This window comes from Nannobrachium achirus, assembly GCF_963921795.1.
Source record: "Nannobrachium achirus genome assembly, chromosome: 17".
NCBI lineage: Eukaryota > Metazoa > Chordata > Actinopteri > Myctophiformes > Myctophidae > Nannobrachium > Nannobrachium achirus.
This window is the reverse complement of record NC_137824.1, coordinates 23093043-23109164: the sequence shown is the minus strand read 5'-3', so window position 1 is coordinate 23109164 and position 16122 is coordinate 23093043. Positions and strand designations below refer to the sequence as shown.

Sequence of the window (16122 nt, the reverse complement as noted above, 5' to 3'; positions counted from 1 at the left end):
AAATCTTCGTGCTGCCATTATAGAAGAGAAGAAAAACGTCTTCAATGGTCGTTGGAAGAGAAAATGTTTGCTAATTCAAAATGCAGGTGGATAATGAAATGTATAATCTTCTTCTCCGAATTTAAGATAATGAAGTCTTATTCGCTACCCAACTGAAGCTCTCCGCCCTATAAAGCAAATCACTCTACTAAGGTTGGGACACTGAACGACTACTACACAGAAGTGTTCTACTGAACAATGGCGTCCCTTAGAGTCCAAACAGTGAACATCAAGTAGCTGTACAAATACAATTATTAAAATCATATCATCATTAATGATCTCAGCATGACTTAATGTAGCCAATAAAGGAAATAACAAATGGCGAAAATGTACTTCATGCAATACTAGACTACGAGTTTAAGATATGTGTCCATGGTCCATGAACACTAACAAGTTACAACCAACTGATACAAGTATAGGATGACGCGAATAATAGTAGTTAGAATAGTAGCCTATTAATCCAGCGGCCAATAGGAATGAATAACACACGACACGGCTCTGTCCATTGTGCTGAAATGCTCCAATACCGATCCATCGCACATAACAAAATGCCTATATGCCATATTATTGCACTTCATTTGGTAAGCTATTCAGCAACAACCTTTCAATATAACTGACACTTGTTTTAGTGATTTCATCATTCAGGTGTACACAACACGCACGCACGTGTGCGCGCGCGCGCGCACACACACACACACACACACACACACACACACACACACACACACACACACACACACACACACACACACACACACACACACGCAATCGTTAGGCCTAATTTACACCTTACACTAGTGTTGTGTTGGAGCTTACTTTCAAGTAAACCAACATACTTGAACTCCCAAATGGTAGACTACTATAGTACTAAAGCTGCTATATATGTAGACAACCATAGTAACAATTTAAAGTGAAACTAGTAATATAAGTATATTTTAAAATAAAATGCCAGAGGGTTTAAACGATAGAGAAGTTTTAGCCGACAGTAGTCACAAAAATAGGTCATAGTAGCGATATACGCTGTCCATGGTGCTGAAAGTTAAAAAACAGCGCAATAGCTATGAAATGAATGTCTAAAGAGCTAAAATGATATCACTATGGAGAGAGAGAAAAAAACGGCTCACAAGACATTTTAAAAGACGAAACAAATACGTATTGTTAATACTTTAAACTGAGTTCTTTGACTCACCTCTAGAGGAGAGTCTGGTTCATCCAGGATGCTTTTTTCACTCTGTAACCGCTGCATTGTGCTTGTACAACTGGGGTCCATTATCAGTATGTTCTGACTACCAGTTCTGCCGATCTTACAGTCACTCTTTCTGGAGTCAGTCGTCCTGCATATGTCGTAATTGTACACATGAGGGAGAGTCCCTGTTCCTAAAGTGTCTGAGTAACGTGGTGGATAATATGGAATCACAGGTAGACTGGAATGATAGAGGCGGGACTGTCTCCATCTGTATATTTTCACTGATATAATAACAACTAAACACGTGATGAAAAGAAAGGAAACTACAGCTAAAGCCAACACTAAGTAAAACGTCAGGTTGTCATTGTACTCCTTGTGTGTAAAGTCAGTGAATTCGGAAAGAACATCAGGGAAGCTGTCAGCCACCGCCACGTTTACATTGACTGTAGCTGAACGAGAGGGCTGTCCGTTGTCCTCCACTATAACAGTCAGTCTTTGTTTCACAGCATCTTTATCAGTGACTTGGCGGATTGTTCGTATTTCTCCATTCTGTAATCCCACTTCAAACAGCGCCCTGTCTGTGGTTTTCTGCAGTTTGTAGGAGAGCCACGCATTCTGTCCAGAGTCCCCATCAACAGCCACCACTTTAGTGACCAGATAGCCCACATCTGCTGAACGAGGCACCATTTCAGCCACCAGAGAGCCGCCAGTCTGTACTGGGTATAAGACTTGAGGAGTATTGTCATTCTGGTCCTGGATTTGCATTTTTACAGTCACATTACTTGCGAGTGGAGGCGAACCTCCATCCTGCGCTCTAACAACGAAAGTCAATTGTTTGATTTGTTCGTAATCCAACGAGCGTACTGCATGTATCACACCGCTCTCAGCATTAACCGAAACATATCCAGAGACCGGGGAGCCGCCAATATCACAGTCTTCAAGTATATACGAAATACGATTATTCTGATTTTCATCTGTGTCTTTAGCCTTAATGGCAAGGACAGAAACGCCAGGAGAGTTGTTTTCTGTGATAAATGCATTATACATTGTCTGTGGAAATATCGGGGCATTGTCGTTTATATCAGAAATTTTGAGATGAAAAGCTCTCTTGCTTGAGAGAGGAGGAGATCCTGCGTCGGTTGCAACTACAGTAATATTATATTCTGAAACAGTTTCACGGTCCAGCACAGAGTCAGTTAACAGAGTGTAGTAGTTCCTTAAATTTGATTTAATCTTAAAGGGAATATTTTGATCTATAGTACATGTCACTTGTCCATTTTCTCCGGAATCCAAATCTTTAACGTTAAGTATGCCAATGGTTGTACCGGGAGCTGAGTCCTCAGACACAGGGCTAGTGAATGACATGACGTTAATGACAGGTGAATTATCATTTGCATCTGTAACCTCAATGTCAACTTTACTTGAATCTGTTAATCCACCTTGATCTTTAGCTTCAATTCTGATTTCGAATCGTTTATCTTTTTCATAATCGATCCGACCAAGCACCGATATGACCCCAGTAGCTCCATCTATATGAAAGATGTCAGAAATAGTAACTTTGGTTTTTGAAAAATAATACGTTATCTGCCCATGCAAGCTACTATCTGCGTCACTCGCATTCACTGTGGTAACATATGTGCCTTTTGGTGCATTTTCCATCACGGTAGCCCTGTACACGGATTGATTAAAAACCGGGGCATTGTCATTGGCATCTAAAACAATAATATCTATGTTCACTGTGCCCGATCTTGGAGGAACACCCCCATCTACAGCCAATAGTTTTAATGAAAGGCGGGGCTGGTCTTCTCTGTCTAAAGGCTTCTGGAGAACCATTTCAGCATGTTTGCTTCCATCTGGATTGGCATGTTGCTTCAAAACAAAATTATCATTCTCAGTCAAAATGTAGTTTTGCAGACCGTTATCTCCAACATCACTGTCATCCGCACTCTCTAAAACGAAACGTGAGCCGAGTGTAGCCGATTCACTAATCTCGAACTGCAAGTGAGAGTTTTGGAAAGAGGGAGCATTATCGTTCACATCCAATATTTCTATAGTAATGTGATGCAACTCCATTGGGTTTTCCAGTAAAATTTCAAAGCTGAAGCTACAAGGAGTGACATCCCCACAAAGCTGCTCTCGGTCTATTCTCTCATTCACGACTAGAATCCCTTTGTCTGTCTTCAGCTCCGTGTACTGAACGCTTTCTCCCGTCACGATACGAGCCCGACCCAAACGAAGCCTTTTCGTATCCAACCCCAGGTCTTGTGCCACGTTTCCTATAACAGAACCTTTCTTCATTTCCTCTGGAATGGAATATCGCATCTGGCCTCCGACAATATTAACCATATAAAGGAAAAAAAATAGTAGGCCAACTTGACGTCGCAATCCACAACACAATCGCCATCTCGTGGATAAGGGAAACATATATCCTCGAGGTGCCATCATAGCAAAGAAGAATAACAATGGTGGTCCTTTGTTGGTATAAAAAGGTGTATAGTCCGTTTCTCAAGGGTATATGCTATTTAAATTAGATATTTGTATGAGCCAAATGTAAGATCTCCTTTCGTGCTAGCAGACTGAATCTCTCCACCGCAAAGCATACTGCTGAGGGCGGGATGAATGGCTTACATCACTACACAGAAGCGTTCCACTGAACAATAGCGTCCCTTAGAGTCCAAAAAGTGAATTCCATGAAAATATATGAAATTTGTATATCAAACCAGATGCGTCTCTCTTTCTCTCTCTCTCTCTCTCTCTCTCTCACACACACACACACACACACACACACACACACACACACACACACACACACACACACACACACACACACACACACACACACACACACACACACACACACACACACACACACACACACACACGACAGAGAGAGAGAGAGAGAGAGAGAGAGAGAGAGAGAGAGAGAGAGAGAGAGATGTTATCATTGTTCTGATCATCACATTAAATGTTGTCACTCAACAATGGCCATGGGGCTACAAAAGTGGCCTAACTTGTGAATGTGGAGAAGCAGACGATACCAGGCAGCAATGCCCCCTGTCTGGCATCTACTACTCAACCCCTGCAGCTTAAAATAAATCGCAGAGTTCACAAGCAAAGGACTGTGTAAATAAATGAGACACTGTCATGTAACCAAGACACAAAAACAAGAAGAAGCACAAAAGGTGTAAAACTATGGGCAGAAATCTGCTTCATGCAGGCTACTGGAAGTTTAAGCAATGCGTCCATAAACACTATCAATACTGATAAAAGAAAGCATATGCCGTCTAATCGAAGACGGCGCTATCCATGGTCCTGAAATGCGGTAAAAGTAGTCCCATTAACAGAATGATCCGAAAAATTAAAAAAGAAGAAATAAGTGGGTCTGTGAGGCTTTTACACATACAGAACATTGATTTAAAAATAATTTATGTTGTAATTTGTCAAATACAGTTACATGTTTGCTAGATTCAACTCGCATTAAGGGCATTTTAATTAGTTATTAATGTTAAATCACTTGTTAACTCACCTCTATAGGAGAGTCTGGTTCATCCAGGATACTCTTTTCACAATGCATTCGTTGCATTGTCCCTGTAGAACTGGGGTCCATTATCAGTATATTCTGACTACCAGCTCTGCCGAACTTACAGTCACTCTTTCTGGAATCAGTCGTCCTGCACACCTCGTAATTGTACACATGAGGGAGAGTCCCTGACCCCAAAGTGTCAGAGTAACGTGGTGGATAATATGGAATCACTGGGAGACTGGAATGATAGAGACGGGACTGTCTCCATCTGTATATTTTCACTGATATAATAACAACTACACACGTGATGAAGAGAAAGGAAACTACAGCCAAAGCCAAGACTAAGTAAAACGTCATGTTGTCATTGTACTCCTTCTCGTGTGTGAAGTCAGTGAACTCTGAGAGAACTTCAGGGAAGCTGTCAGCCACCGCCACGTTAACATTGACTGTAGCTGAACGAGAGGGCTGTCCGTTGTCCTCCACTATAACAGTCAGCCTTTGTTTCACAACATCTTTATCAGTAACTTGACGGATGGTTCGTATTTCTCCATTCTGCAATCCCACTTCAAACAGCGCCCTGTCTGTGGGTTTCTGCAGTTTATAAGAGAGCCAGGCATTCTGTCCAGAGTCCACATCAACAGCCACCACTTTAGTGACCAGATAGCCAACATCTGCAGAACGAGGCACCATTTCAGCCACCAGGGAGCCACCACTCTGGACAGGGTACAGAACCTGGGGAGCGTTGTCGTTCTGGTCTTGAATAAATATCGTCAGGGTTGCATTGCTACTGAGTGGAGGGGAGCCACCGTCCTGGGCCTTGACACGTATTTGAAGTTGTTTGATTTGTTCATAATCAAAAGAACGCACAGCATGTAAAATGCCTGTTTCAGAGTTTATAGATACATAGCTAGAGACTGGCGTGCCACCGACCTGACTGTCCTCCAGGAGGTATGAAATCCTGGCGTTTTGATTCCAGTCAGAGTCCCGTGCACTGACGGTAAATATGGATATCCCCGGGGAATTATTCTCTGCGAGGTAGGCAGAATATGTGTTTTTATCGAACAATGGGGCGTTGTCATTGACGTCAGAGATTCTAAGGTGCAATATTTTGGCACTGGAGAGAGGAGGAGAACCAGAATCTGTCGCCGTTATAGTTATGTTGTATTCCGGTGTAGTCTCCCTATCAAGATGCTGATCAGAAACCAAATTATAATAGTTAGTTAAAGATGATTGGATTTTAAAAGGAAGTTTCGAATCTATAGAGCATGTTAGCTGCCCGTTCCTCTCTGAATCTGCATCTTTGACATTTATGATTGCAATCGTAGTGCCAGGCGGGGCATCCTCTGAAACGGGGCTTGAGAATGACATGATATTTATTACTGGGGCATTGTCATTGGCATCAGTAACGTCAATAATAACTTTGCTGGTATCAGTTAATCCACCCTGATCTTTTGCCTCTACTCTGAACTCATATTTCTTGTCTTTCTCGAAATCTATCTGTCCTGATACGGATATGATGCCTGTGTTCTCATCGATTTTGAATGTATTTGGTATGGTGCCTTTAACCTGAGAAAACCCATATGTTATTTGACCATATAAACCACTGTCTAGGTCAGTTGCATTCAATGTGGTGATATATGTGCCTTTATGTGCGTTTTCCATTACAGTAGCCCTATACACTGACTGGTTAAAAACGGGGGCATTATCATTTGCGTCTAAAACGGTGATATCTATATTTACTGTACCAGATCTCTGTGGAGTCCCCCCATCCACTGCTATCAGCTTTAAGGATAAGTGCGGATGCACTTCTCTGTCTAGAGGCTTTTGTAGGATCATTTCAGCATACTTACTTCCGTCAGGATTTGTATGCTGTTTTAAAATAAAATTATCGTTGGGGGATAAAACGTAGTTTTGTAAAGCATTAAGGCCGACATCAGAATCTTCTGCCGTTTTGAGAGGGAATTTTGCTCCAGCTGCAGCAGACTCACTAATTTCAAATTGAATAAATTCCGTGGCAAAAACAGGCGAATGGTCATTGACGTCTGTAATTTCCACAGTTACTCGGTGTAATTCCATTGGGTTTTCCAAAATCATTTCGAAGCTGAAGCTACAAGGAGTGACGTCGCCACAAAGCTGCTCTCGGTCAATTCTCTCATTTACGATTAGAATCCCTTTGTCTGTCTTCAGCTCGGTGTACTGGACACTTTCTCCAGTGACGATACGGGCCCGGCCAGAACGGAGCCTTTTAAGATCCAACCCTAGGTCTTGTGCTACGTTACCAATAATAGAACCTTTTCTCATCTCCTCTGGAATGGAATATCTTATCTGGCCACCGACTATAACCATGTAAAGGAAAAAGAATAGTAGCCCAACCTGACGTCGCAATCCACAACACAATCGCCATCTCATGGATAAGAAGATTCGAGGTGCCAATGCCATCATAGTAAAGAATTGTAATAGTACAATTCGTGGTCCTTTGTTAGTGGAAAAAAAACGTAAGTTCCTAATGCAATGGTTTTTTTAAACGAAATGTTGCCTTTTCTTTTAATAAATGTAAGATAAGATATCCTTCGTGCTCCAACTGACTGAATGTCTCCGCCGCAAAGCACTCAGCTCAGGGTGGGATGAATAGCTTAGTAGCTTGTACCACACACAGAAATCTTTCACTGAACAAGAGCGTCCCTTAGAGTCCAAACAGTGAACTCCAAGTTACTACATAAAATATATAAGATTTATGTCAAACCAGATGTAGCAGTAGCATTTACATTAATATATATATATATATAATATTAATATGTTAATTATATTGCTCTTCTAAATTAAACTTAGGTAAAAAAAAAAGTTTAAAACAAAGGGCAAACATAATTGGCTTCATGTACTGGAGTATGAGTTTAAGCATTGAAGACTAAAATCAACTCATAAAAGGAAAGGCTGTTTCAAACTGAAATGGCGCTATCCATGGTGCTGAAAGGTTGCAATACAGCCAGCAATAGAGACAAATCAGAAAAAAGCAAAAAATAAATAAAATAAAGAAAATTGGTCCTGAATGAAGAAGTTATCGGTGAGGCTTGTAAACACAGGAGATTGATTTAAAATGTATTGTCACACAATTTCAAAATGCATTAAGGGCTAGGGTGTTTTCAGGTATACATTGAATTACTTAACTCACCTCTATAGGAGAGTCAGGCTCATCCAGGATACTCTTTTCACTCTGTATTCGTTGCATCGTCCCTGTAGAACTGGGGTCCATTATCAGTATGTTCTGACTACCAGCTCTGCCGAACTTACAGTCACTCTTTCTGGAATCAGTCGTCCTGCACACCTCGTAATTGTACACATGAGGGAGAGTCCCTGACCCCAAAGTGTCTGAGTAACGTGGTGGATAATATGGAATCACAGGGAGGCTGGAATGATAGAGGCGGGACTGTCTCCATCTGTATATTTTCACTGATATAATAACAACTAAACATGTGATGAAGAGAAAGGAAACTACAGCCAAAGCCAAGACTAAGTAAAAAGTCAGGTTGTCATTGTACTCCTTCTCATGTGCAAATTCGGTAAACTCTGAGAGAACTTCAGGGAAGCTGTCAGCCACCGCCACGTTAACATTGACTGTAGCTGAACGAGAGGGCTGTCCGTTGTCCTCCACTATAACAGTCAGTCTTTGTTTCACAACATCTTTATCAGTGACTTGACGGATAGTTCTTATTTCTCCATTCTGTAATCCCACCTCAAACAGCGCCCTGTCTGTGTGTTTTTGCAGTTTATAAGAGAGCCAGGCATTCTGTCCAGAGTCCACATCTACAGCCACCACTTTAGTGACCAGATAGCCCACATCCGCTGAACGAGGCACCATTTCAGCCACCAGAGAGCCACCACTCTGGACTGGGTAAAGAACCTGAGGAGCGTTGTCATTCTGGTCCTGGATCAGTATTTTCACAGTCACATTACTACTGAGTGGAGGAGAACCACCGTCCTGTGCTTTGACAACTAAATTAAGTGATTTCATGTGCTCATAATCAAAAGAACGCACTGCATGTATAACTCCAGTTTCAGAGTTTATAGACACATAACTAGAGATTGGATTACCACTGACCTGCGTGTCCTCAACCATATAAGAGATTTTAGCATTTTGATTCCAGTCAGTGTCCAGCGCATTGACAGTAAATATGGACATTCCAGGGGAATTGTTCTCTATGATGTAGGCAGTATATGCGGATTTATCAAACAATGGGGCATTATCATTAACGTCAGATATTTTAAGGTTTAATGTTGTGGTGCTGGAGAGAGGGGGAGACCCCGAATCAGATGCGGTTATGGTTATGTTGTATTCTGGTGTTCTCTCTCTATCAAAATGCTGATCAGAAATCAAATTATAATAGCCTGTTAAAGATGAATGGATTTTAAACGGAAGCTTAGCATCTATAGAACACATTATCTTTCCATTATTTTCAGAATCTTCATCTTGGGCATTTATGATAGCAATTGTCGTGCCCGGAGGTGAATCTTCAGATATGGGGCTTGAGAAAGACATGATATTGATGAATGGTGCGTTATCATTAACATCAGACACCTCGATTATAACTTTACTGGTCCCTGTTAAACCTCCTCGATCTTTGGCTTCTACTCTAACTTCATATTTCTTATCTTTTTCGTAATCTATCTGACCAGATACAGATATTTTCCCCGTGATTTCATCAATTGCAAATATATCAGCTATGCTCCCTTTCATTTTAGAGAAGCTAAATGTAATTTGTCCATATGAACCACTGTCTGCATCCGTAGCATTTACTGTTGTGATGTAAGTGCCTTTCGGTGAGTTTTCCCTCACAAAAGCCCTGTATACTGACTGGTTGAACACAGGAGCATTATCATTGGCATCTAAAACAGTGATATCTATATTTACTGTACCAGATCTCTGTGGAGTACCTCCATCCACTGCTATCAGTTTCAGAAAAAGGCTGGGTTGTTCCTCTCTGTCTAATGGCTTCTGCAGTATCATTTCAGCGTATTTACTGCCGTCTGGGTTTGAATGTTGTTTTAAAATAAAATTATCATTGGGTGTCAAAATGTAATTTTGCAACGTGTTCTGCCCGACATCAAGATCCTCGGCACTCTCAAGTGGAAAGTGCACTCCGATTGTAGCTGATTCACTTATTTCAAAACGAACATCTTTATTAGGAAAGATGGGTGCGTTGTCATTTACATCCATTATTTCGACAGTTACTCTATGCAATTCCATCGGATTTTCTAGAATAATTTCGAAGCTGAAGCTACACGGAGTTACGTCGCCACAAAGCTGCTCTCGGTCTATTCTCTCGTTCACGACTAGAATCCCTTTGTCTATGTTCAGCTCGGTAAACGGAACGCTTTGTCTGGTCACGATACGAGCCCGACCAGAACGGAGCCTTTTCAGATCCAATCCCAGGTCTTGTGCTACATTACCGATTAAAGAGCCCTTCTTCATCTCCTCGGGTATAGAATACCTGATTTGACCACCTACCATATTAACCATGTAAAGGAAAAAAACAAGCAGGCCAACTTGACGTCGCAATCCACAACACAATCGCCATCTCATGGATATGGGGACGATATATCTTCGAGATTCCATCATCAAGAAAAGGTATACAATGGTCCTTAGTGAGAAAGAAATGTTTTCATTCCTAATCCAAAAGTATTCCAATTAGATGATGTTCTATTTTCCTTTACTAAGATAGCGTATCCTTAACGTGCCCCAACTGACTGAAGCTCTCCACCTAGCAAAGCAACACTAGATAGGGTGGGACACAGAATGACTGGCATCCCACACAGAAGTGTTCCACTGAACAATAGCGTCTCTTAGAGTCCAAAGAGTGAACACCAAGTACATGGGGGAAATAGAAAATAATAATACACACATCTTCTGTGTCATGCTGTATGGGAGACAGAATACTCTCTCAACCTGAGGTTTATTTATATATTTATATTTAGGTGGTTCTGTGTTATTTTGCATTATGTATGGCTTTTGATGTGTGATGTATATACACAGTGACATTGGTGTAGTCTTTCTCGGTATTTTATTATTGTCTGCCACTTTATTCTGCTTTTTACCTGCCTACCTGACACGTTGTGTAGTCATTCTAACTCCACCCACCTGTGTGGCTAATCAATCAATTGTCTACACCTTAGACAATTGATTGATTAGCCACACACAGGTGAATGAAGTTAGAAATTATAAGGGTGTCACTATAAATGCCAGTGTTCAGGTGCGTATATAGCACATGACAAAACGCCATCATCCAAAGTGCAAAATAAAAATGAAATTAAGTATTGAGTCCTATCCATCATCATTTGAGTGTGCGATCCTTCCTGAGAGAAGCCGTGGGAGCTTTTCTTTCTCATATTCTTCATCTTGCATATTAGCACCTCCACCCGGATGGGCGCGCGCGTCACAAACACACACACACACACACACACACACACACACACACACACACACACACACACACACACACACACACACACACACACACATCCATTAAGGATGTTGGACTTGCTTCATTATTCATTTTGCAGGTGCTACAAGGCAGCGTTTCAGTATTAAGCAGCTTTTCAGTATTTCAGCACCACGGAGAGCGACAGAACAGCACATTGAAGGCTTTGCACGCTGTAAAATAATATTCGGCATTAAAAAAAACACCTAACACAATCATCAATAAATAATGGATATACAGGCACGCCAAAGACATGTAGGCCTACAGTGTGATTTAATGGAATATATTTTTCAACTCACCAAAGTTGACATCTGAGAAATGTCGCTTGACTTGTTCTCGCGTTGCAGAGTTAGAGTATCATTCCCAGCACTGTCAACGCTCACTAAACTTTGATTCATAGGCTGCATATATTTGATGTCACTGCTTCTGGAGTCCGTTGTCCTGCACACCTCGTAATTGTACACATGAGGGAGAGTCCCTGAGCCCAAAGTGTCTGAGTAACGTGGTGGATAATATGGAATCACTGGGAGGCTGGAATGATAGAGGCGGGACTGTCTCCATCTGTATATTTTCACTGATATAATAACAACTACACACGTGATGAAGAGAAAGGAAACTACAGCCAACGCCAAGACTAAATAAAAAGTCAGGTTGTCATTGTACTCCTTGTCATGTGTAAAGTCAGTGAACTCTGAGAGAACTTCAGGGAAGCTGTCAGCCACCGCCACGTTAACATTGACTGCAGCTGAACGAGAGGGATGTCCGTTGTCCTCCACTATAACAGTCAGCCTTTGTTTCACAGCATCTTTATCAGTGACTTGACGGATTGTTCTAATTTCACCATTCTGTAATCCCACTTCAAACAGTGCTCTGTCTGTGGCTTTCTGCAGTTTATAGGAGAGCCAGGCATTCTGTCCAGAATCCACATCAACAGCCACAACTTTAGTGACCAAATATCCCACATCTGCTGAACGAGGCACCATTTCAGCCACCAGAGAGCCACCAGTCTGAACCGGGTATAGAATCTGCGGAGCATTGTCATTCTGGTCTTGAACATAAATGAGGACCGTTGAGTTACTACTAAATGGCGGTGAGCCTCCGTCTTGAGCTCTAACTAGTATTTTGAACTCCTTGATTTGCTCATAATCAAGTGAGCGTACAGAGTGTATCACTCCTTTCTCGGCATCAATAGAGAAGTATGTGGACACCGGGTTTCCGTTAATCTCGCCGTCAATAAGGAAGTATGATATACGTGCATTTTGTCCCATGTCTGGGTCAGTTGCTTGAATCCGAAGCACCGAGACCCCTGGAGAATTGTTCTCCATTACCTGAGTACTATATACACTTTTAATAAAACTCGGCGCGTTGTCATTAACATCAGTTACGTCTAAAATAATAATTTTCCTGCTTGATAGGGACGGGAATCCCTCATCAGTGGCAGTGAGAGTAATGTTGTAACTGGATTGCTTTTCTCGATCAAGTGTTCTGTCTGTAACCAAAGTGTAATAGTTTCGGAGAGATGTCTTAATTTTAAAGGGTAGATTTTCATCTATACTTAAACGAACCTGTCCGTTTTTGCCAGAGTCTTCATCTTGAACACTAACCAACGCAACTACAGTCCCCGGGGCGGAGTCTTCAGATATTTTGCCCGAGTAAGAAGTCATGCTGACTGTCGGACTGTTATCATTCACATCTATTATGTCAACAAACAATTTGCTCGCACCTGTCATACCCCATGGATCTTTAGCCTGAAGGTTGATTTCATAATTCTGAGAAGTCTCGTAGTCAATGGCTCCTGTAAGTTTAACTTCTCCTGTTTGGGAATTCATTTGGAAAGGAGATGTGGAATCTTCCTCTAAGTGTGTGAATGAATAGGTTACATTGCCATTATATCCTTGATCTGCATCAATGGCACTCACTTTGGCAACGACTGAACCAAGTAATGCATTTTCTATGACAGAGGCTTTGTATAGTGATTCCGTGAAAACAGGTGCGTTGTCATTTGCATCAAGAACATTAACGTGTATCATAACGGTTCCAGACCTCCGAGGCTCACCGCCATCTTCAGCCGCTAATATCAGGTTGTGCTCGCTTTGTTTCTCGCGATCTAACAACGCCTGAAGGACCATTTCCGTGTATTTACTCCCGTCTGCTCGAGTGTGCTGCTTCAGAACAAAATTGTCGGTTGGCTTCAACGAGTAGCTTTGTAATGAATTGATTCCTACGTCAGGGTCAGCTGCGCTATCGAGCAAGAACACAGTCCCCGTCGGTGTGGACTCGCTTATTTCCAATTTAATTTCCTTTTTTGAAAACGCTGGGGCGTGATCGTTTATATCTTGTATTTCAATTGTAACAGAAAATAGTTCAAGGGGATCTTCTAGTACAATTTCTAGACTGAAGCTGCAAGGAGATTTCTTTGCGCATAGTTTTTCTCTGTCTATCCGCTCACTGACAACGAGATGGCCTTTGTTCACGTTCAGCGCAACATATTGGTTATTGCCGTTTATAACGAGGCGAGCCTGACCAGAAACCAACCTTTTAACGTCCAACCCCAGATCCTTCGCCACGTCTCCAACAAACAGGCCTTTTCTCATTTCCTCCGGTATAGAATAACGAATTTGTCCACTCACAGCCTGAAATACGCAGAAAAGCAAAATGGAGACCTTCCAGTACGGCAGGTTCTTGTATACATCCATAGTTTTACCATTCAAAATAAATCTTAAAAAAAATATATATATAATAATAATAATATCATAGAGAACTACAGTGTTTTCTTAAAATTGTCCCTTTCGATCCTTTATGAAATCCATTCACAGTTAGCGTCGGTGTAAGAGCTTGGATGGATGTAGGCAAACATCCCTTATTTTCTTCAATGAAGCAGTCTGGGAGTGTCTGTATGCCTATAGGCTAGTACTAGTACATGAAGTCTCCTTGGACAACAGCACCACCGAGAGTGAGTGCATAGAACAACACCATCATCAGCTGCTCTTATCAGTGACCCAACAATTGATACTAATATTCTATGCTGTCTAAACAATGTTTACACTGCATACCAAAAATGTGTGTGTGTGTGTGTGTGTGTGTTTGTGTGTTTGTGTGTGTGTGTGTGTGTGTGTGTGTGTGTGTGTGTGTGTGTGTGTGTGTGTGTGTGTGTGTGTGTGTGCGCGTGCCTGCGTGCGAGCGTGCGTGCGTGCATGCGTGTGTGTATAGCTTTAAATAGTGATATTTATCGAATATTGACAAAACCCTTCAGATATATTCTGTACAGTTTAGTGTGTTTGTACCTAACTGTAGAAAATAAAAATACCCCTTTTTTTTAGGAGCATGGTAGAGGTTTTATGTAAACTGTGTGGCAGATATGACGATGTAAAGACATGCAGTGACATGATACAGTCCTATAATGTGCAATAGGTTTCAGTACCATGGACAGCGATACCTGAATATCATGGCTGTGTGTGTTAACCTTTCATGGGAAGCAAAAAGTGAAATAAAGTAAACTAAACTCTTTTTGCTAACCATCAGACTCAATTTACAGTTTGCCAATGTGATGGTCTCCATTATTCAATTCATCATTACCTCTTAATCTGCATGTAGTTCTTTCAGACGTTGCACAACCCCCTCCTTCACCATATTAAGTTATCTAATTGTCCTAGCTTTTGCACAGTTTTCTTTTTACTGGGTCACAGGTGTAGCTCATGGCACATGCACGCACGCACGCACACACACACACACACACACACACACACACACACACGCACGCACGCACGCACGCACGCACAAACGCACGCACGCACGCACGCACACAAGCACGCACGACCCCCCCCCCCCCCCCCCCCGCACGCACACGCACACACACACACACACACACACACACACACACACACACACACACACAAGAAGCAGCATTAGCATGTTTCTTGCCGCAAGCCATAACATTCTCCACATCATGACATCATGACTGTGCATTATTCATTTGGTGGCCATACATCATCAGGCAGCATTATTCATTTATGCAGATGAAAACTGGAGTAGAAGCACAGCACATACAAGAGTTAAATAACAGCAGTGGAACTGCCATCATTACCATTGTTTCTAAATGGTGTGTGAGCATGTTTCGTTTCACGAGCACACACACGCACGCACGCACGCACGCACGCACGCACGCACGCACGCACGCACGCACGCACACACACACACACACACACACACACACACACACACACACACACACACACACACACACACACACACACACACACACACACACACAAACTCATTGCAGTGTTTGTATTATGGACAGGAAACACAGCAAATGTTACAGAGGTGCTGACCACTGGAAGTAGAAATAAATAGCAATGCTGTACTGTGTGGTGTAGAAAATAATTAATGGAGGAGAAAGAATAATATTATCTTACCTGCTGGATACGAGGAGGAGGGTAAGACATCCACGATGGGCACCAGAAAAGAAAAAGAAAGAGAAGAAGTGAATATTCACAATATGCACAATATTCACATAGTTATACTTAATAGTATAAATCAGTTTTAATTGGTGGCACAGTATCTGACTCTGCACAGCATGAATGACTCACCAACACAGCAAAATAAAACACAGTGTGATATTAGAACCAGCAGTACATCCCATTCCATCAGTTATTGAAGAAGCCATAGCACTTGACGCTTTCAAGTGACATAATCTCAAGCACTGCAGAAAGGTAGTTTGCTCCATGTGTGTGTGTGTGTGTGTGTGTGTGTGTGTGTGTGTGTGTGTGTGTGTGTGTGTGTGTGTGTGTGTGTGTGTGTGTGTGTGTGTGTGCGTAAAACTAATTTGAAATGCTGCGTGTGATTCATCTGTTCGTCTCCTAACATGACCCAAATGTGGAATACAAATAAGCCTGCAGCCA

General features: G+C 41.9%; 5 protein-coding genes across 5 annotated transcripts in view; all 5 read right to left on the bottom strand.

Moving 5' to 3' along the window:
* The window catches only part of LOC308302351 (protocadherin gamma-C5-like), a gene marked incomplete at both ends in the record, with an annotated part of 340087 nt that overhangs the window by 126334 nt on the left and 197631 nt on the right, over window positions 1-16122 (bottom strand). The window lies entirely within an intron of this gene.
* LOC308301925 (protocadherin gamma-A10-like) overlaps window positions 1-16122 on the bottom strand; it is a gene marked incomplete at both ends in the record, with an annotated part of 92856 nt that overhangs the window by 64251 nt on the left and 12483 nt on the right. The window lies entirely within an intron of this gene.
* On the bottom strand, window positions 1172-3547 carry LOC308301929 (protocadherin gamma-A4-like; the record flags this gene model as incomplete). The annotated part of the gene is made up of 1 exon (XM_080746078.1): window positions 1172-3547. The coding sequence occupies one exon, from the start codon at window positions 3545-3547 to the stop codon at window positions 1172-1174; it is 2376 nt and encodes a 791-aa protein (XP_080602204.1).
* Window positions 4743-7187, bottom strand: LOC308301928 (protocadherin gamma-A10-like; the record flags this gene model as incomplete). The annotated part of the gene is made up of 1 exon (XM_080746077.1): window positions 4743-7187. One exon carries the CDS (start codon window positions 7185-7187, stop codon window positions 4743-4745), a length of 2445 nt encoding a protein of 814 aa, XP_080602203.1.
* LOC308301927 (protocadherin gamma-A11-like) lies at window positions 7909-15666 on the bottom strand (the record flags this gene model as incomplete). The annotated part of the gene is made up of 3 exons (XM_080746076.1): window positions 7909-8070; window positions 11671-13854; window positions 15637-15666. 3 exons carry the CDS (start codon window positions 15664-15666, stop codon window positions 7909-7911), a joined length of 2376 nt encoding a protein of 791 aa, XP_080602202.1.